Source organism: Takifugu rubripes, chromosome 17, assembly GCF_901000725.2.
Source record: "Takifugu rubripes chromosome 17, fTakRub1.2, whole genome shotgun sequence".
NCBI lineage: Eukaryota > Metazoa > Chordata > Actinopteri > Tetraodontiformes > Tetraodontidae > Takifugu > Takifugu rubripes.
In genome coordinates this window covers 5,853,757-5,874,817 of record NC_042301.1, presented here as the reverse complement: position 1 = coordinate 5,874,817, position 21,061 = coordinate 5,853,757, and the positions used below count along the sequence as shown (strand labels likewise).

At 40.8% G+C, this 21,061-nt stretch overlaps 5 protein-coding genes across 8 annotated transcripts; 3 read left to right on the top strand and 2 right to left on the bottom strand.

The window, feature by feature from the left end:
• Positions 1-6: 6 nt before the first annotated feature.
• On the bottom strand, positions 7-2,186 carry spcs3 (signal peptidase complex subunit 3). The gene is made up of 5 exons (XM_003977329.3): positions 1,915-2,186; positions 1,127-1,200; positions 923-999; positions 550-665; positions 7-224 (listed from the first exon to the last, which is right to left on the bottom strand). The coding sequence occupies exons 1-5, from the start codon at positions 2,055-2,057 to the stop codon at positions 92-94; spliced, it is 543 nt and encodes a 180-aa protein (XP_003977378.1). The 5' UTR covers positions 2,058-2,186; the 3' UTR covers positions 7-91.
• Positions 2,187-3,297: 1,111 nt separating this feature from the next.
• On the top strand, positions 3,298-6,719 carry LOC101062948 (ankyrin repeat and SOCS box protein 5-like). Its single transcript, XM_003977337.3, has 7 exons — positions 3,298-3,507; positions 4,212-4,291; positions 4,423-4,530; positions 5,040-5,193; positions 5,422-5,556; positions 5,639-5,830; positions 5,914-6,719. Exons 1-7 carry the CDS (start codon positions 3,384-3,386, stop codon positions 6,039-6,041), a joined length of 921 nt encoding a protein of 306 aa, XP_003977386.1. The 5' UTR covers positions 3,298-3,383; the 3' UTR covers positions 6,042-6,719.
• Positions 6,720-7,122: 403 nt separating this feature from the next.
• Positions 7,123-14,749, top strand: galnt7 (UDP-N-acetyl-alpha-D-galactosamine: polypeptide N-acetylgalactosaminyltransferase 7). Of its 4 annotated transcripts, none has more exons than XM_029850851.1 (16): positions 7,123-7,251; positions 7,344-7,532; positions 8,137-8,248; positions 8,448-8,769; positions 9,344-9,510; positions 9,612-9,742; positions 10,070-10,149; positions 10,552-10,734; positions 12,010-12,127; positions 12,213-12,335; positions 12,606-12,721; positions 12,904-13,006; positions 13,090-13,188; positions 13,272-13,400; positions 13,472-13,502; positions 13,599-14,749. In XM_029850851.1, the coding sequence occupies exons 2-16, from the start codon at positions 7,410-7,412 to the stop codon at positions 13,703-13,705; spliced, it is 1,944 nt and encodes a 647-aa protein (XP_029706711.1). In that variant the 5' UTR covers positions 7,123-7,251; positions 7,344-7,409; the 3' UTR covers positions 13,706-14,749. The 4 variants fall into 4 exon arrangements, with proteins under 4 accessions (XP_029706711.1, XP_011616783.1, XP_029706712.1 ...); XM_011618481.2 differs by lacking the exon at positions 10,552-10,734 and adding an exon at positions 10,912-11,094 and having other exon boundaries at positions 7,124-7,251; XM_029850850.1 differs by lacking the exon at positions 10,552-10,734 and adding an exon at positions 10,912-11,094 and having other exon boundaries at positions 7,163-7,214.
• A 483-nt stretch (positions 14,750-15,232) lies between these two features.
• saraf (store-operated calcium entry-associated regulatory factor) lies at positions 15,233-18,364 on the top strand. Its single transcript, XM_011618480.2, has 7 exons — positions 15,233-15,424; positions 15,794-15,972; positions 16,556-16,745; positions 16,827-17,096; positions 17,186-17,339; positions 17,427-17,524; positions 17,842-18,364. Exons 1-7 carry the CDS (start codon positions 15,358-15,360, stop codon positions 17,865-17,867), a joined length of 984 nt encoding a protein of 327 aa, XP_011616782.2. The 5' UTR covers positions 15,233-15,357; the 3' UTR covers positions 17,868-18,364.
• Positions 18,365-18,401: 37 nt separating this feature from the next.
• On the bottom strand, positions 18,402-20,656 carry LOC105418638 (red-sensitive opsin). Its single transcript, XM_029850616.1, has 7 exons — positions 20,278-20,656; positions 20,133-20,196; positions 19,905-20,030; positions 19,513-19,651; positions 19,279-19,440; positions 18,696-18,780; positions 18,402-18,611 (listed from the first exon to the last, which is right to left on the bottom strand). The coding sequence occupies exons 1-7, from the start codon at positions 20,326-20,328 to the stop codon at positions 18,402-18,404; spliced, it is 837 nt and encodes a 278-aa protein (XP_029706476.1). The 5' UTR covers positions 20,329-20,656.
• Between the last annotated feature and the right edge of the window lie 405 nt (positions 20,657-21,061).

Genomic DNA, 21,061 nt, shown 5'->3' with positions numbered 1-21,061 from the left:
CTGATATTTCAATCTTCATTTTTATTACAAACCAAAAACTTTCAAAGCTATAAGGACATATGTATGTGGTGTGGTACGTGTAAACCCTGTCTCAGTAGCTCCTGGTAGTCTCATATGCATCTGGAAATGGAAGGCTGACATGTCCGTTTCCAGCCACGAGCGGAAGGATTCCGGCATTGGGAACCACATTCCATGACAGCGTCAGGGTGATATTCTTGTTAGCTCTGAGAAAGAAAGTAAAAATTAGCTTATTGCATCAGAACACTTCAATATTGCCAGGTGCAGTGCCAAATACAAAAGTGTTATTAATGCTCTGATACATTTTAATGCATTTCAGGGTCCATTTGGTGATCAAGATAACCTGATTTAGAATACGGAAAAAGGTCAACAAGAGACATCACAAAAAATGACTAATAAAACAGTTGCAGGAGGTGGCACCTGTCATTTAACAAATTAATCTTAAAATACGATACAAATGAAACCAGTTACATGACTTGATAAATGTAAGGGGATAAAGGGCCAAAAGAATTTGTGGGGAGGGGGCGTTACCTGAGTCCATTCCCGTCATCAAAGAAGAAATACTTGGACTTCATGTCTCTCATGTTTAGCACGGTGCTTTCACCTCGAAGGATTATTTTATCCCAGAGCACCACCTGGTTCAGAGTCTGACACACAAACAGAGTTCATTAAAGTTTGTGTATTTTATAGACGCTTCATTGTGTTGTGAAATGGCCTGCACGCATGGGGCCGGCCCAAAGAAGAAATGTAGGTTTACCTTTATGTGGGGTCACAAACTACATCTTGAATGTTTTAATTAAAATCAAATGTACATTTTGACAATGGTTGATGCAGTATAATAACCAGCTACTTAATGATCCAGCTCTACAACAAGTGTGTGAGTGAAAAAGAGCAGAAGTCTTACATTACTCTTTGTGGTGTACTCTGCAGACAGATAAAGAAACAGCTGTTTGACGTTCCAGTCAAATATTGGCTGTAAATGTAAGAAGAGTTGAGGAAAAAGAAGGGAAAACAGGAACCAGAACTGTTCTGCTAATTCATCGTCACATGCTAACGATCTGATTCTCTCAGGGCTCTGCTTCCATGACAAAAGACTTCTGAAGGATATCAACCGAGAGGTCAAAGGTGATGAACCCCAGGTCACTGCGCTCTCTGGGCCCTGTAAAGTCATCGACGTTCTTCCTGCAGGGATAGAATGGCACTCATTATGCTGGAATTTGTGATTGCGATAGCATGATGTTAAAACCTTTTCATTATTTAATGATAATGCACTTTATTATCTGCATTATCCAGGTGACCTTTCTCTTTGAATGGTTCAGAATCCTGATGCAGGCCTCATTAGAGCAGCCTAAATGAGGCCACATCTGCCCTGATCAGGCGCCCCCCCCCAACTAACCAATGATTTAAAGTTATACTATTTGTTCTTAAGCTCTTAAAGGACTGGCACCTTTTTAAATAACTGTGAAGCTAAAGAACAGGCTCCTATTTTTAATCAGTTTTTTTTTGTCCAATTTTTTCAATCACGCGGGCAACACTGGAACCCGGAACCCTTTCGCTGTGAGGCGGCTGTTCTAACCACTGCACCACCGTGCAGCCCCTTGTAAAACAGTTTCCGTTGTTTGAAATGTGCTTTTATAAAACAGCAATTACTTTTATTACACTAATTACATACATTTTTTTTGCATCGTTTGTATTTACACCTGCGCATTATTCCCCAAGAAGCAGATGCTTGATGATATGTCTATTCTGATGACCGTTTAATTCTAAATATAAACCGCAAAGGACCAATAAATACAGACTCCACGGTTACATTTACCATCATAAAAAAAATATTTGTAATAACCGATAAAACGTAATGTGTTAATAAATTGAAAGACAGCAGCTGTTGATTCTTACAACATCACTTTAGCGACGTGGATGTTGACGGGAACTCTTCTGTCTTTGAATGCTGTGGTGATAAAACAACCAAAAGTCAGAGCCGCCATGACGCTCAGAGAAAATGCAAACAAAGAGTTCGCCCTCGATAAAACCGTGTTCATTTTGCACAAAAATATCCAGCCGGTAAAGCAATAATAACAAAGAATTTCTACAGGCTGTGCAGGAAGGCTAGCTACCGGGATGGCTATACACCGGAAGTCAAACTTAAGATTCACACCAAACGTCCCTTTTGTGAATTTCAAAATAAAACAACGATCGTCTGTTGCGAATAACTGCAGGTAATTTTTAAAAAATCTATACGACGCCGAACATATCTAGTGTGTTAGTGTGTTTTTAGGTTTGGTGTCTAGCTACGTGTTGCCTAGACAATATTAAATAGCATTAATCTGATATGCATACATAGTACAAATTACATCAGCATGATAGACGGCGTACAACAAATTATCCAAAGTATCTGACAGTATTGCCAGTTCCAGCCTGCTTCGTTTTAAATCAGCCTTCTTCTTTATCTCTGTACAGAGGTAACAACAGAATGAACACGACCAAAGACGTTTTAAATGGCAACGTAAACATTTTTTCTGAAGGTAACTACTTCCGTTTTTGAAGGTTTTACCGTCAATTGACACATCGCAAAAGAGCGATGATTAGGCGGAAGTACTCGTGATTTTTTTCCCGAATAACTTTATTCTACGAACACTGCCGGAAACAGATATTTGGTCATAGAAAGTAAGCGTCCACATTAAAAAAAAAAAAAAAGTATTTCAATTTCGTACATTTTATTACTTTTTAAAAGATTTGCATCACCATAACAGTCCACAGTTCATCTGATTAATTTAAAAAAAAATTGGAGATAATGTATTTTAAATTATATCGTCCACACTGAATTTCTGTGTTCCTTGAACAGTATGTTGGGCGTAATAGTAATACAAGCATAGTAAATAACTACAAACGTGTAGTGTATTTTACAATAGAAAACCTGATGTAACTTTTATGTACAGTACATTCCATATGCACAAATACATATGTCTGTGCAGTCCTCAACCAGCCAATAACTCCACTGCACGTCAGTGGCAACTATAAACAGTAGCTGTATGTTCATGTGTTGTATATATGGTGTATGTATGGTGGGGGCGTATCCATATCCTCAATGGTGGATATTTTTTTTATTATTTTGTAATATTTCTGTGTAATCTTAAAAAATACAGGAGCCTCTTATTTTTCCAGTAACTTATAAATGTGGCAGTTACTAAACATACTGCTGGATTTAACTCAATGGACCCTCCACTGCTCACGCACACCATGCTAAAAATAATCACTCGTGTACGCGCATGTGACAGGGTCACGTGCGCCGAGCACAGCGACAACAAAGCTTCTGACCAATCAAGCCTCCCTCTGTCTGCAGCCGCAGATCTGAAACTGGTTGCAACATGCCGGAGGTTCCGTCCGGGGCCGGAGCCCCAAAGCTGCCTTCGCGTAAAAGAGTTGCCGGACCTGCTGAGCAACACGACTACTTCCCGAAGAAGGCCTGCTGGGGGATCCTGACCAGCCAAGGTTGGTACGGCTGGTGTCGCTAGTTATATCCCAGCACATTCTTATATTTCGCTTTGTAAACAAGTTTCACAGATGTTCTTTTCCACGTGTTTAGTAAGACCTTTGATAAAATCACAAAATATCTGGAGACCTTTTTTTCTTACACGTATTTTAAAAGAAAAATTTCCAGGCTGTGTCTGAGTAATTCACAGAGAAAGATGTGGAATTAGAAGAGTTGCTTCGCTTCTCTTGTCCTGTTTCCTCCAGGAACATCATCACAATGTACTTTATCTCCTGTGTTTGGTGATCATCCATCCCAGAACCCGTGTCCTGGTTCTGTTGTGGTGTTCCATGTTTACTGTCCACCGGTGCTCTTGCAGTCAGACCTGTTATTTTGTGCGTCCAACGCACGGCAGCTGCTCAAAGACTTGACCACGGGGGTATAAACCATCCTGAAGATGCCCAGCTCCCCCAGAGTTCTAACAATGGTTCTACAAAGTTTTCAGTTCCTACCATCCCGCTCAGCTTTGACCTGATGTCATTGAAGGTGTTCTGAATGCGTTCAAAAATTTGGGCCGCCAGTGGAGAGGTCTCACACACAATGGCGGGTCACTAACAGGCGTATCACCTCTTGCAGCTTTGGATATCTAGAAAGATGTCATGCAATTCCTAATCTAGAGTCTGACACAGTGTCTGCTATGGTTTTTGTGCGTGTGTATGTCTAGGATCCTGGGCTGACCGCTCCCCTCTTCATGAAGCAGCTTCTCAGGGCCGCCTGCTTGTTCTGCGTACTCTGCTGGCACAGGTAAGACACACACAGCAGAAACAGACTTACAGAATTGTAATTCTGTTGCTGCTTTGGCTCTGACTTTGCAAAGATACATAAAAGCAACTCCTGCACTGATACAAATTGACAATTGTACGCTTCTTATTCAGGGTTATCCTGCCAACATAGTCACCATCGATCATGTGACACCTCTCCACGAGGCCTGTCTGTCAGGACACATCGCTTGTGTCAGAGCGTTAATAAGCTCTGGAGCCAATGTAAGTATACAGGCACTTTTTGCACATTACATACATACACATGCATGTGTAAACAAGGAGATTGAATTGACTTAAGAGGTAATCATTTAATGTTGCCGTCGGCCTCTCGGGAGCCTCTCTGATCAGTTTCCTTCTTGTCCTTTCATCAAATTTGCAGGGACGCACAGTTTTTTTTTTTTTTACATCATTGCCAGTAATTCAACACACAACACTTTTATCTCAGGTTTTAGGTTTTCTCAGGTCTTTAGGTTTTATAGGAGGGACGGCGAACATCAGCAACCATCACAACCAGTTGCAAACTTTTGATTGTAATAGCTAGGTTGTAACCCATAGGGGGCGACACGTTTACATTTTCATGGACCAGAATTGACCAACAACTTCAGAATCATATATATTTGTTTTTAGCAGGGAGAAAAGTGGTTTTGGGGCTGAGTTACTCTTGAGTTACTCCCGGTCTTTTTTCCCCCACATCATATACATGCCATTTTAAAACCTGTGTGTGTGTGCAGGTGAACGCTGCTACCATCGATGGACTCACCCCCCTGTACAATTGTTGTCGCTCTGGTAGCCTCAGTTGTCTGGAGATGCTGCTGCAACATGGAGCTCATGCCCATTCAGTGCACACCCACTACCCTTCAGCTCTGCATGAAGCATGCAAGAGAGGTATAGCTATCTCTCTCTCTCACACACACACACACATACACACACACACATTTTGATAGGTATAGGTTATTTTTTCAAACGATTGTGAAAGGCTGACCCTGAAATTCAAGAATTTAATTAATTAATGGAAAGCATAAACTGGCTTTTACTTCAAGATATGACACACCAGCTGCAGAGGTATAGTTAACCCTCCAACATTAAACTGTGTGTGTGTGTGTGTGTGTGCAGGCAGTAGCATGTGTGTGAAGTCCCTGTTGTCTCATGGAGCTGATCCAAGCTATGAATCGTCTCACCTGGGCTCTCCTCTCTACATCAGCTGTCTGCACGGACAGGCAGCCTGCTCAGAGGTCCTGCTGCATACAGGCTAGTGTCTCATTTGCTATGTCTGCCTGCAAACAAATGTCTCCCGACCGTTTCCTGAATATTGTACTGTTTTTCCTGCCAGGGGCCAGAGTAAATGCTGGCAGAGGGAGTGACAGTCCTCTGCATGCAGCAGTCAGACAGGATTGTGCTGAGCAGGTGTCACTGTTGTTGGAATTCGGTGCTGACGTCAATCTCAGAGACGATAATAACCAGAGACCCTTGGAGCTGGCGCCCCCTGGTGGGAAAACTCATCAACTATTGAAGTCGTTTCAAGGTAAAGCAGGATTCTGCATGACTGATACTGCTCGTGTAATGTGCGTGTAAGAGGAGTAAAAGGAAACTGTTCTCTACATCCAGAGTCTCCTAGAAGTCTTTGTCAGCTGTGTCGTATTACCATTAGAGATCTGATTGGGCCACAGAAGTTGAAGCTGCTCCCAATGCTTCCTCTCCCTCCTCTACTCACCGACTACTTGAATCACAAATAAATAAACTTCAACATTTTAAAACCATTTGAAAAGTCAAACGCACACTAAGCACAAGATAACATAAACTATTGACATGAAAAATTAAACACGCTAAACAACTGAAGCACCTACATTAATCTTGGAAAACAATTGCAATTATTAAATATTAAACTATTGTCACTATTCAATCAAGAAAATATAAATGTTTTATCTTGTAATGTTATATTTTATTTCTTATTTTTCTGTGCAACAGGTAATCACCTACAGAGTGTGCTGTTGTGTATTAAGAAATATTTATTACTATTCACCAACACCCAACCTGACTATCTTGCTTCCTGAAAATGGCGAGTTGGAGTCCTTTACAAAGCACCATTAGTCCATCTTAAAGCTTGACTGATTATTTGACGATTTCCACAAACTTCCCACCAAGTCTCCACAGCTCATCTCATGTCTTTTCACTGGAATCACGGCTGTAAGGAAGATTCTTGGGTTTTCCACGGAGCGTTTCTCAAACATTCATAATCTTTAATATTTATTGTGCATTTATTATCCTTAAACCCACCTGTGGGATTGAGAATAGAACCATAATGTGTGTCTGCTTTTAGGTTTGTAACTTATTACACATGTGTTCAGCTATGTCGTTCAGTGTGAAATCCGTTGTAAATATTTCTATACAATAAAAATGATTCTGTAATGTTATGACGTTTACGACCAATTCAAGTCCATACACGCGATGCTTCTGAAGTTAGTGTGTGATTGATGGCCGAGGGCCAATCGTGTTGAGGTCAGCAGTTCTGTCTCACCTGCTGTTTTCAAGTTGTTGAGTATATTGGAGACATGCTTAATCACAAATACAACTAAATTAAAGCCTTACCTGATAAATACACGTTTTATTTGACACATTGCCTAAAATACCACAGAAAAAATTATGTTGCCCTGTAGAGCGGAGAAAAGCTAGTGAGAGTAACGTGTTGGGAGTCAAAGCATAAATGAGTTATTTCACATGAGCTGGTGAGAAAATATCCACAAATGGCACGATCTCACCAAAAAAGCACCAAGCTGAAACCGCCCCTTCACTGCCCCCTACCATCGAACCTGAGGCTAACTTCAAGGCCATTGGTGTGACGACACGGTGCTAACTGCAGCCGTGCGGGAGCGGCAGGCACCGGGACACAAACGGTCCAGGACATACAGGTATGAGCCGGTCTCTACCACCTAGAAGGAACACACGGTAGGATTCACCCCGGTCCCTCCGGCTATGTTGTTCTCACCTGGGATATCAATAGCTAAACTGCGGTGTGCCGTCTGTGATCCCTCGTTTAGCCCCCTTTTCTAGCTGTTGTGATCGCTTATCCTCGCTGAAGCCAAACTCCGCTGCTAGAGACAGAAATGAGACTGAAAGTAGGGTTTCTTCTGCGGAGCTTACTCGTTATCGGGACTTTTCTCGGCTTGGTGGTGCTCTGGTCGTCCCTGTCTCCGACACCCAACGATGATGATCCATTCGGGAAACGGGTGAGTTAAGAACAACCAACTCCCCAGTGTCCTAATATCAACCCCCATTTAGTGCACTAAGCAGCACCATGTATGCGTTGTGTTTCATCACTATTGTTGTGTTCTCTTTTAAATAAGTTTCCGTCTCTGACTGACTCCGGCACGAGAACCGTTTTTCTAGCTAGGGTGGTTGTCATGGAGATTACTTTCCAGCTTGTTGCTAATTTAAGCAAAATGGGCTTTTCTTGTTTGTTAACAGTCACATGTGGGTGTAGTTTTGTCAGCCTACAGTAGCGGTAGTAGCTGTCGACAGAAGCCCGCAAACACAACTGTTAATATTTTACCAGGATCCATATCCGCGTGTCCCCGGGTCCAAACCGGAAACGCAGCCTGGTTGTGAGCGTTTATGATTGTTTTAGTCCTTCAACAAATAGAAGCGCTCTTTCACGACTGCTTAGTATTTTATTCCTCATCATGAAATGTAGATGCATCTAAATACCAACACACCTCAAACAAATCCAATTAAACTATGTTTTGAAGTGGATATTCTATAGCTTTGACTATCTCATCTGTAGCTACTGTATATATATATACTGTATGTCCTGATTATATATCCCCCATGCAGGACAGTGGTTTACTACCCAGAGGTGACCTAGCAAATCAGTTTAAGCCGGTGGTGCCATGGCCCCACGTGGAGGGGGTTGAAGTTGACCTCAACTCAATCAGACTCAAAAATGGTGAGTCATTTTTATTTCAAAAATTGAGTGCAAATGGTACATCAAGGATAGTTGTGTGTCAGTACAGTGACTAAATATTGACATTTGAAAGGATTCTGTCCTTTTTTTTACCAAGTTTTTTTTTTAAAAAAAATACCGGTAATAGAGATGTATGTGAGTAAAAGTCACAATTCTCCTGTTTTCTGGTCTTTGTCTTTAGGAAAACTTGACCAGAATCCAAATCCAGGTCAGCAGCAGGCCAATCAGAAGCAGGTGATCCAGCAGCAGTATGTGACTTTCAAGCCCCACACTCATCCGTATACAAGTCCCGTCTTAAAGAAAGGGATCCTTGGAAATCTCGAGCCAAAGGAACCTGAGCCTCCAGGGGTCCCCGGTGGGCTTGGAGAAGGAGCCAAACCTTTTGTCTTGAATGCCGAATACAAAGATGCCATTCAGGCTTCCATCAAAGAGTTTGGCTTCAACATGGTGGCCAGCGACATGATCTCCCTGGACAGAAGCATCAGTGACATTCGTCATGATGAGTAAGTCAATGCCAACTGCACCACGGCTGCATTTACTGCATCATTGCCTTTGTAATTTTTACAGTCATGTCATTGGTTGCCAAAGGTGATTTAGGATCTGCAACATGTGCCAACACAGTCTCAATCTGTCATGTTTCTTGTGTTGTGGTGCTTTTTAAAATTATACAGCTCTGATTATTATGGCAACAGTAGTATCACTGTGTCTACATTTAACAAATATATCAAGTCACTAATGAGTCATTATAAAAAGGTAGTTTTGAGCCAGTATTCGAAACTAGTTCATGTTTTTCTCAATCGTCTGTATTTAAATAAAAACACTAGGAACAAATATTAGAGCAATATTGGGACTGATAATTCTTATTTCTTTCCTCTGCTGGGCTTGGCAGCTGACTAATACTAAATACCATCTTAAACAAATAACAGGAGGGTGTCACTGAAACATACTTCCCGGTATTTCAGCAACAAGGTTGTGAAACCAGTTCATCCATTAACGTCACAACAAAGCACATGGACACCAATAAATGAATGAATGAGGCTGATAGGAACCTGCCACGTTTTTGTCCTTTCTGTTCAGGTGTAAATACTGGCACTATGATGAAAACCTGCTGACCTCCAGTGTTGTGATTGTCTTCCATAATGAAGGCTGGTCAACACTGATGAGAACTGTCCACAGTGTCATTAAGAGGACTCCAAGGAGGTACTTAGCTGAGATAGTCATGATTGATGACTTTAGCAACAAAGGTGAGTTTCTCTTCCTCACATCCAGAGTTTGTGTCCAGCCTGAGGAACTACGGATTCATAATCACACTTTTGTGTGTTCATTTATGTTTGTGTCCACGTAGTCCATTTAAAGGAGCGTCTGGAGGAGTACATCAAACAGTGGAATGGTCTTGTTAAACTCTTCAGGAATGAAAAGAGAGAGGGACTGATCCAGGCCAGAAGTATAGGAGCCAAGAAAGCCACTAAAGGACAGGTGTCTGATGTTTCATAATGTGTTAGAAAGAAATGATTAATAGAGCCCAAAAATTATATAGATTTTGGTGTTAATGGACACTTGGAGTTCCTGCTACTTCTTGTTGTTCATTACTCTTGCTCTGAAGTACATTGTTGCTATGCTATAAACAGGGGTGTGGATTAATATGACTTGTTATGTACTGTACATTAATGATAATAACACTGGGGATGATCCTGAGAATTAGGAGTTGTGTAATTAAACTTTTCTATGTTTAGAGACTATAAAAATTACAGAGGGGACCGGTTCATTGATCGACCTGTGTTCTTAATCATTCTGATTTCCTAGGTTTTGATCTACCTGGATGCTCATTGTGAGGTTGGAATCAACTGGTACGCTCCTCTGGTCGCACCCATTTCAAAGGACAGGTACAGTAACAAATACTCACACAGTAATTTGGTCTTCACAGGTCAAGTAATGCATCCCTGTAGATTCAGGCTTCATTTTCATTGGCCAAGGGAAGCCCCCATTAAATACCAATTGGATTTTGGATGAGAAACTATGCCTCATTACCTTGGTCGAGGCCAGAATATATTTTATGCTCTCATGGATCTTGACTGACAAATTGCTGCAAATACACCAAAGTTGGCTGCAAATGCTCGTTTCCATCTGTCGACCCCAGCCAGATGCCTTCTAGTCCGTAGGACTGTATGTTTTTCAATGAATCCTATGTTTAGTCACAGCTCCCAAAAGTCACTTTCAAGGGCCAGCAGGGCTTTAAAATCAAAGTCCACTTCCTACATAGGTTTGTTTTGTGTTTTTGTGTATAGGACAGCATGTACAGTGCCACTAATAGACTATATAGATGGTAATAAATTCACTATGGAGCCCCAGCAGGGTGGTGATGAGGATGGACTGGCCAGAGGAGCTTGGGACTGGAGCTTGCTCTGGAAGAGAGTTCCATTAAGCCAAAGAGAGAAGGCCCACAGAAAACACACCACTCTGCCTTACCGGTACACCTTTTGATGGCGGCATGCTAACGTTCATCCCTGTTCTGTTTGTGTCTCCATCTCTGTCCTTTAACCCAACCTCCATGCTGTCACTGCGTGCCCAACTGTTCTGTCCTGCATGAACATCACGCGCCTGCCCCCATGTATTGTACGTGCATGGCTCCATCTCCGCTCGGTCAGAACGGTGTGTACGGTGCCTCTCATCGACTCCATTGATGGGCAGAAGTACACCGTCGACCCACAGGGTGGAGGAGACCAGAACGGCTTTGCTCGAGGAGCCTGGGATTGGAGTATGCTGTGGAAGAGAGTTCCTTTGGGGGACAGAGAAAAACAGCTCAGAAAAACTGAGACTGAACCATATAGGTATAGAAAATCATAACACACATCCTTTTTGCCTACAACAATAGTTTCTGTGTGTATAAATAATATCAAATTATTAGAACACTGGGCGTATTTCAGAGTTCTTTCATTCTTGTTAAATTGGCCATTACAATTAACATTCTTCTAACCATTGCTGGAACCCCCTGCAGAAGAGGGAATCAGCTTGAACACTGACAATGATGGTCTGGTCCAGACAATGATGGTCTGGTCCTCAGCAACTTCAGGTTGAGTTGGAAAATACAATCAACGGATCGATTCAAAGGAAAACTTTTGATTTGTGTTGAAGTTACTAGAGAATATATTGACATTATGATGGAATGACATGCCAAAAATCACACACACACACACACACACACACATATTGTGTATATATGTGGAAATTTCTCTAAAAGAGATGAGACTTAACTTTCTTGCATGTCCTGACTAACAGCTCACTGTGAAATTTAGTTTCCTGCTCTCCATCTGTTAATTGACGTTAGGCTGTTTTTGACCTGGGAGATTTGGGCTAAAAGAGGGTGTGCATTGGGTCGACAGGACTCCTCTTCCTCTTTCCTCTTCCTCTCCTTTTTCCCCCCATTCATCATTATTTTTTTCATCTGTCTTTATTGCTGAGCTTTGCTTCCACTACCTTCTAAGTGTAATTCCATTTGTCTTGTCCTTTCATCTTGAACAAAAATATTTTTACAGATCTTATTTGTAAATTTTATCTTGGCATTAACATTCAGTCAGAAATTTCCTTTCATTTTATCTTATTTTTGCTGTCATCAAAACTAAAAAATTGGTAGTAGGTGTTCTTTTAAGAATGCTTCAGTGAGCATTGGGGGGGAAGACAATCATTATTAATATTGCTGGTTACTTTTCACAACAACGGTGTCTGTCTATCTGTATGTGTGGTAGGTCTCCAGCCATGGCCGGTGGTCTCTTTGCCATTGAGAGAGACTTCTTCTTTGAGCTGGGCCTGTATGACCCTGGGCTGCAGATATGGGGAGGTGAGAACTTTGAGATCTCATACAAGGTAAACTTGTTTCATCGACTTCTTTGATTCAAATCCCGTATCGAGATTTTAAATTAATTCACCTTGAGTTTTTCCATTCATGCAGATCTGGCAGTGTGGGGGGCAGCTGCTCTTTGTCCCCTGCTCTCGCATTGGACACATTTACAGGCTTCACGGATGGCAAGGCAACCCTCCTCCAGCACATGTGGGATCATCACCTACTCTAAAGGTAGAGGCCCACAACAAATATTGATTTACCTTCTAAGATATGAGTTTTTAAAGCACACTTTACAGTTTAAAATCAACTAATATACACTGATGGCTAAATATTGATAGAACAGATGCACATTCTGGAACTTTAACATCACAAATATAGGAAAGAAATTACCACTGTCAGTCAGTTCATCCATCTTTCTATACAGCATTTTACGTAACTTGTATTTTCACAAGTGGTAACCAACACATTTCTAACCAAGGAATAATAATTGTGTGTATACAGAACTATGTGAGAGTAGTGGAAGTGTGGTGGGATGAATATAAGGACTACTTTTACGCCAGTCGCCCTGAAACGCTCACTCTGGCCTATGGAGACATCAGTGAGCTGAAGAAATTCAGGTAAAGTTTCCAATAGTCTCTTGCACATCCCATCGCTTTGATCGTATCCTTTTGCGCTCTTTGCCTTTTCTTGTTGTCACACTACAGAAATATCCAGTTCTTCCTCTTTTTCTCGTTTTTTTCTCTTTTGAAATAACTAAATGCGCTCGTGATGCAAATAAAATTGACTCTCTTGCTGTCAGGGAGGAACATAGATGCAAGAGCTTCAAGTGGTTCATGGAGGAAATAGCCTATGATATCCCGCTGCATTACCCTTTGCCTCCCAAGAATGTGGAATGGGGAGAGGTCAGTATCTACAAACACACAGGGAAAGTCTCACAAACTTTAGATGTCGTTGTGTTACGTTCTGGACCATGTGTTGTCTGTAGATCCGGGGTTTGGATTCCAGTTATTGCATTGACAGTATGGGGCATACCAATGGGGGAAGTGTGGAAATAGGACCTTGCCACAGGATGGGGGGCAACCAGGTAATGAAACTGCCCCATGTGGTATGTTTTTGGTCTGGTTTTGCTTGATTTTAATATCCATGTGTGTCATTTTGTCTGTGTAGTTGTTCCGTATCAATGATGCCAACCAGCTGATGCAGTATGACCAGTGTTTGACCAGAGGAGCTGACAATTCAGCTGTCATCATCACACATTGTGATCAGAACCAGCACAATGAGTGGAAGTATTTCAAGGTCAGACACACAAATACATGATTAGGAAAAAAAATGGCATTTTTCTAATCACCTTTTTTTTTTTACTGCAGGATCTTCATCGGTTCACTCACGTGACAACGGGTAATTTATACATTTTCTCTGCTTTTTTAATGTTTCAAAATCACATAGTTAGGATGTGATGAGTCTGAATGACAATGATCTGTGATCCCCATACAGGAAAATGTCTGGACAGATCAGACCTGCTCCACAAAGTCTTTATATCAGACTGTGACACCAGCAAAACCACTCAAAAATGGGAGATGAACAACATTGTGGCTGTATGAGGAAAACTTTTTGAATATATGACACCTCCATACTACAAGTTTACAGAGCTGTGGAGCTGATGATGTTATCGAAGAGCTGGACAGCAGCTTCGAGAAGCAGGCCCCTGTGCTCCACATGTTTAAATGTAGGGGACAAATGTTTCTGTGTTTACTGGCTCACTCCAACTGGTCTTTTTTGCTCTGATTTTTTAAAAAAACTACTCCAACATTAGTGAATCATTTCATATCAAGTTCACTAACATTAAATCCAATCTATATTCTGTCACTGCTGATGGATGCAAATATTTCCACATGTGGGGTTCCAACATTGTCCTGATCAGCCAAGTAAGAATCAACTTAAATCAACTAATTGGCACAATTGTGCCAAAATATAAACCTGGATTCTACTGACTATCTTAACACACCTGTAATGTTTAAAATGACTCTACCTGTTTTTGATCTGTAATTTACTTTAATTCAGCACTGAGAGAAAACTGTCTTTCTTGGTGGAGCTGGTTGTTTTAAAGCTCTAAAATGTCATTTCATTTGCAGTTAGTGTATTTATTATCCCCGTGGAAATAGGAGTGGTTTAACTTGGTTAAATTATTTGGGGGTTAAACACTAACTGGCTCTAACAAAATCATATTTAATGATTGGTTGTTGACTATACTGTGAAATTCTGATGGTTCAAAATTAATTAAATCATTTTTCTATACAATTTAGATTATGAGGGGCTGTGATAACTGACCAGTTGACTGTGATTGAATATTTGCATTCAACAAAAAGAGAGTGGACACAACAGTGATGCAACATCAGTTAATTATTTCAGTAATGGTCAGGGAAAGAAAATGTGGTTGGTTACTTTTGTCTGTTTTCTGTAGGATTTGGGTTTATTGTATGAGTGCTCTCATACCATATGCAATGTTTTGTACAGTGTGTTTTTGTTTGTACAGATAATGGATTTTGTGAAGGGCCTTTAATGACTGTATATACATAAATTATAACAGATTTATTATGGATTGGAAATTGATGACTGGGCAAATAAAAGAATGGATTTTTAAGGTATTGTTAGTTTGTTTGTTACAAGATTATAGCTGTCAAAAATGTGGATGTGTACATGTCAGCGTTTTGCGAGTTTAAACTGTTACATACATTATTTTTCTGCCAAATATGAGTAATTATTAAGTCAGCCATTTTACAATATTTTTTAAAGGATCAGGTGTGAGTTTGGTTTACAGTTTACTATACATATTTCATTTCATAAACTAATCTATAGAAGCAAATTAGATTCCATAATTAAACTTTCTCTGTATTGCCTTTAGTCAAAGATTTATTACTGTCACACCAATTAATGGTCAATAAATCATATCAAATTAAATATAAACTACTTCTAATAATACAGCAGGTTTAGGTTTTGTTGAGCATATAAGCATTTAATTCCCTCAAACGTAAAAAGAGAGAAATGGATTCGAACAGACGCGGAAATAAGATCAATCAGCAAAGATCGATCAAATGATCTGGGAGAAGTTACGGTCGGAGTCGTCATCACTGTACCGGTGCATTATGGGGCTTCATCATTGTGTTCTTCCTGTTTACATGTAATAACGGAGGCAGAGTTCGGGATTACACGGATACTTTTAGACTACTTATCCAGGAGTTTCGTAACATACAACATGAAGACAACGTTCAAAGCTTTTTGGCTATTTTTGTTGGTTGAAATAACCAGTAGTCTGAACGGCGGTGAGTTAGCTTTTAGCTTTAGTCTGACAATGGGTTGGATACGTATACCGGAAGTGAAATGGAAAGAGGCAGAAATTGTTTATGTTTGGTTATTTTATTTTTATGGGACTTTTATTTTTTATGTACTACACTGCTCTTGGCATGCCAAACCTTTCCTCCAGTTCTTTGACAGTGATTTGCAAAATGTTGATCTGACGTCCCCTCTCTGTATATACTGTATATCAGTGTACTGTATATCTTAAGCAGCCCTCCTATTACAAGTTTTACCTTATAAGTGATGTCCTACTGTGCAATACCGGTATCTAAGGTCTCTGCATGGAATATTTCAGATGGAGTTTTTTTTATAGGATGGTTAACATCTTTATGCAGATGCTGTACTGCTGCAGGATGTGCAGGTCTTGACACTGTACAGAGGACTCTACACCACTGCACGGCGGTCCAGCCCAGTCCCTCAGCTCCAGTGTGTTGGGGGCTCGGCGGGATGTCACGCATTTGTTCCAGAGGTGGTCCAGTGTCAGAACAAAGGATGGGATGGCATGGATATACAGGTGAGGTTTATTTCAGCATTTAGGTGCCTGGTTCTACCCAATGAGACAAATACACGTAATGCTAGAGTTAAGTGATCCATAACAAACTGTATTCATGGATCAGGATTTTCAGATTCCGTTGAGAACTTAAGGGGTGGGGAAGTCTGGTGAAGAAAGCTGATTGGTGGTACGCACAATCCACACAGTTCTGTACGCCCAATATGTTTCAGCCGTAAAAGTAGGACAACTAGGTCCCTGCTCTTTTGAACACCTATGTGGAGAAAGAAATTTAGTGGCAGTGTGAAATTCTATGAATATTAACCGACAAAGTGGTGGAGTTAAATGACTGAAAAGCTAAAGATTTTTTAAGATGGTGAAGAATCGTTTAGTTTTCTGCCGCTTATCCGGATCCGGGTCGCGGGGGCAGCAGCTTCAGGAGGGATGCCCAGACAGCCCTCTCCCTGGCCACTTCCATCAGCTCCTCCGGGGGGACCCCAAGCCAGGCGAGAGATGTAATCTCTCCACCTAGTCCTGGGCCGGCCCCTTTGCAGTAATAAAGGACTGTGGCGGCTATTTAATCTATGGGCCTTTCTTGTCATTTCAGTGGGAGTGCAGAACAGACATGGACAATGCATACCGGTTTGGTCGTATTGAGGTGAGCTGTGAAGGCTACAACCACCCGGCTGATGCATATATCCTGAAGGGCTCATGTGGTCTGGAATACACCCTGGAGCTGACTAGAGAGGGCAGAGGAAAGCATACTGGATCCCACAGTGGGTTCAGTGCATTTGGAGGTAGCATGGTGTAAAATCTTACATCATCCCTGAGCTCCAAAATTGGTCCTAATATGTCCAACTTTCTTGTGTGTGGGTCAGACCTCGGCGGCTTTGCCTCCAGTTTCTTTGGTTCCTCTGGAAACAAACACCAACAGAACCAGCACAACCGTCACAGCTCAGACCCATCAGCGAATGGGAATTTTGGCAACCTGCTGGTGGTGGCTGTTCTCTTGTTGATGGCTTATGGCGTCTACAAGCTCTTCCTCAGTGAAAACATTCCCAACTTGGGGCAGGATGGTTACCATGGACACCAGGACCACGGCTCAACGGCAGCACCACCACCACCAGGATTTAAACCTGATTTCACAGGTTTTTCAGATAGAAGCATCTTTACCACCACAATATCCTCTTCCATTGTTTATTGAAACCTCCAGTGTCTCTTGTTTTAACATGTCCAGGCTACTCTGGTACAAACCCAGGCTATGGTTTCCGTGACGACTTCACACGTAGCCAGCAGTACCCAGGAGGACGATCTGCTCACAGTGGGGGTGGAGGCTTCTGGACTGGCATGGGGACTGGAGGGGTGCTGGGATATCTGTTTGGCCGTCAGAGGAAAGCGGAGTGACTAATATTACAGAACAGGTCATTGAAAGGTTCACTGAGAACCTTTCAATGACCTGTTCTGTATTTGTGCTGCAGGAGTCAGTCCCATGGATACCAATACTCCAGTTATCATGACAACACAGCATCCAATAATGGAACACACTCATCATCAACAGGAACACGGACCGCATCAGGTCTGTGTGGCTCTAAATTTCTTGATATCTAGTATTTAGGTGACATCCTGTGCTGGCCTTAACCCACGTCTGCTTTAAGAAACTTTATTCACATCTTACATTTAGAGTTTGTCCAAAGTCTTTTATTATTTTTTTCATAATGTGTGGAGTCAGTTATCAGTCTTGAGGGTCAGAGCAACTGTTCATATCTGTCATAGTGGAAAATTAGGCGATGATTTAGACACAAGGATGGGATCGTAAAGACGGCTGTGTGAGATTTTTCACCTGGATGTTCTGCAAGGGATGTTCATCATCTGTCCTCTTTGTTTTGTTTTCAGGTTTTGGAGGAACCAAAAGACGATAGAAACCATGGAGTTTGTATGTCTTCACTAGCTTACAGTTAGACTTGTAATGGTCCATTAACATCAGCTAAAACATCCAGTAACAAACTTATATAAGTTTCCTGTTAAGTTCTTCATCCATGGGGCACCACCCGATATGTCTGTAAGATAATGACTACTTAAAAAATGTGTTAATTTGTTGAGTCATTTAGACACAGAACGGAATGTTGCCCAAGTTAAGGTTTTTTTACAGTGTAATAGGATATTAATTTAAAAATTATGTTCAAGATGGATGAATAAATTAATTAACTTGCTCAAAAATGTAAAAAAAAAAACAATATTGAAATGAGGAGAGTGCTGTAAAGGCAGATTTGGGAAGAAAGTTATATAATGTAAATATTTTCCCCTCTCTTACCTGACCTGCTCTCTATCCTCAACTAGGTTAGGCACTGCTGCATTGTTTTATCAAATGGAAAATGTTGAAGTATCACAATAAAGTGATTGTATACTGGACACTTTACTGGAGACTTTACATTTCTGCACACTAAACCTTCTGCTTAAAGCTCTCGTTGAGTGATAGAGGTAAGCACTGGTTCTGAAGAGTCTTTCCTGTTGGTCCACAGTAGGGCCAGAAAAGCCTCCCGGAAATCCTGATGGTAGAAGTAGATCAGAGGGTTCAAACCACAGTCCAGGTAGGACATCACTGATGCGAGGGTCCTCAACCACGTTGGAGCAGGTGACAGGTCCGTTCTGCCTAACAGGATCAGCTGATGAAAAAAGACAAAATCTAATCTGAGAAATAATCCCACAACTATATGTCACTTTTTAATATGTTTAAATCAAAATATCACCTCAGACATCATGAACGGTGTGTAGCACAGCATGTAGAAGGCTACCAGCAGGGGGCAGACTGCAGATAGGTCGGCTTCATGCTCGCTTGCAAACAGACATGAGTTGTTTTCAGTCCCATTAAGTTTATGTAATACTTTTCTTTAGTAATTGGATGTGATGTAGAGAACAAAATTAAATATGAATGTGTCAACCACAATATTTATTCAGACTACACTATCAGATTGTCATCATGAGAATATTTTCAACACTAAAAAGCAACAGTGGACAGAACGTTTCACTCTTAAAGTACAGGTTATTTTTGTCACTGCAGTATATTTCACAGTGTGTTTTTCATTACAGATGCTCTTACATTAAAGGCTTTGTTTTCTCTTTTATAGTCTTTTATATGCTGTTGTGATTTAACTGCATAAGCAAATTATTTAATGATTTCTCCACAAATAATTTGTATGTTGACATGCATGGTCTGACATGGATCTATATGAGTCTTTGACCTTTCAATACCTGTCAATAACCCTCAATCATTTTTTATTTTTTTTAAATCAAAAGCTAATATGATGAGGTTGTGCTGTGTCAGTCTTTTACCTGTAGTTTGGGTAGTAGCCAAAGGCACTCAACAGTGAGCAGAGCAGGATGAATAGGAAGGGGAGGAAGATACAGACAGAAAAAGCACTAAGAATGTAGATCAACATGTCAGAGTAGCTGTTCTCCCAGAATACTGCACACAGCATCTCTGCAGGATCATACCTGCATGAAAAGTATGATTGAACTGAACAAGGAGGGGCTCAGGTGACCACACACAATGACAAAACAACATACTTGATCCACATGTTCACAACAGGGAGACTGCCAAACACCAACCCTGCCACCCAGAAAGCCAAGCAAGCTGTTGCCATAACAACAAATTGGGGATGTCTTGTGGAGAACGGGCCCATCGACCGCTGCACGCAGAGCACAGCTGAAAAAGAGAAAAGGAAAACTCTTCAGTTTCCATAAAAGTGTAATAGTAGTATCATTTTAAATCAGCCATTTCACTTTAAAAGAAAAGTATTTACATTCTCACACCTTTGCGATTATTTCTTTATTGAGAAGAAAGGAGGGATTGAATGGAGAAATGTCCACAAGCATTGATATAAATGTCACTGTGTGTGCTGCTATGGAAGACATTACACTGTATGCTAACAAGCATAACTATGATAAATCCACTTTACCTAAGCTCCCTATAGAGGAGCTGATGAAGGTGAACTTCAGGAGGCTGACCACCTCGCACCACGGTGATCTCTGACCCCCTGTCAGCATGGCCAGAAGAGAGCTGGAGATGATAAGGATGGAGCAGCCTTTACAAAATTGGAATAAAGAACATATGCCAGTCAAACACCAAGTCTGTGCTGCAGTAATTTAATGAAATTATGATGCAAAATTACAACACCTAATCATACCGAAATCTGACAACGTGAGACTCAGGAAAGGCAGCCAGTAAAGGCAGCAGATCTGAGCCCTGCACTAAAAATGCAAGGAGGATAAGAAAATGCTTTTCTCACTCATACACAGCAGCAAGTGACAGAACCACCAATCAAATCTTACTTTGACTTTGACAAACAGAATCAGACCATTCCCCGCTACTCCCAGCAACATTTCCAGGCCCAGCACTGCCACCAATAACCACTTCTCAGTCTTCAGCCAAGAATGTTCAATCCACAGTGTTCCGTTAAACCAGTCGCTCACTATAATATAAATCAATGGGCTTTATTTATAACACCTTTCTCAACAGGGTACTTAAAACTACTTAAAACTGACCAAAGGGTATACCAAAATTTAAAAAAAAATCTAAATATAACCATTGATTTGACATATAACATCCTTCATTATCAAAGCACTGGGTAATCAAATGTCAACGCATTCTGTGTATTATATAAACTATAATTAAGATTACTTACTTTTTCAACAAGTAATCTGCCCGCAGTCTTCAACAACAACTTCTAGGTGTAGCTAGGGCTTAGATGTCCTTAGGAAAAATTGTCATCCATTAAAATTCATAGGGTTCATTTAACTTCAATGTGTGCACATGTGATTCAGCATATACTGCTAACTAACTACCTTACAAAATCCAATTTAAATTGCCCTCAAGAGGGAGTCTGTTATGAACATGACACAAAATGTGATCTTATTCTGAACAACCTTCTTCATCCACATATCCAAATGTAGGCAATATATATCATTGCAGCATCTAAAGAACTGAACTTGTCGAGCTTTCCCAAAAGACTTCGATGTTCAAAAAATTAATTTAGATTTAAATATTTAATATTAATTATATGATTTATATAGATTATTTTATACCAAGTTATAATCCTGAAATGTGTTGAAATGT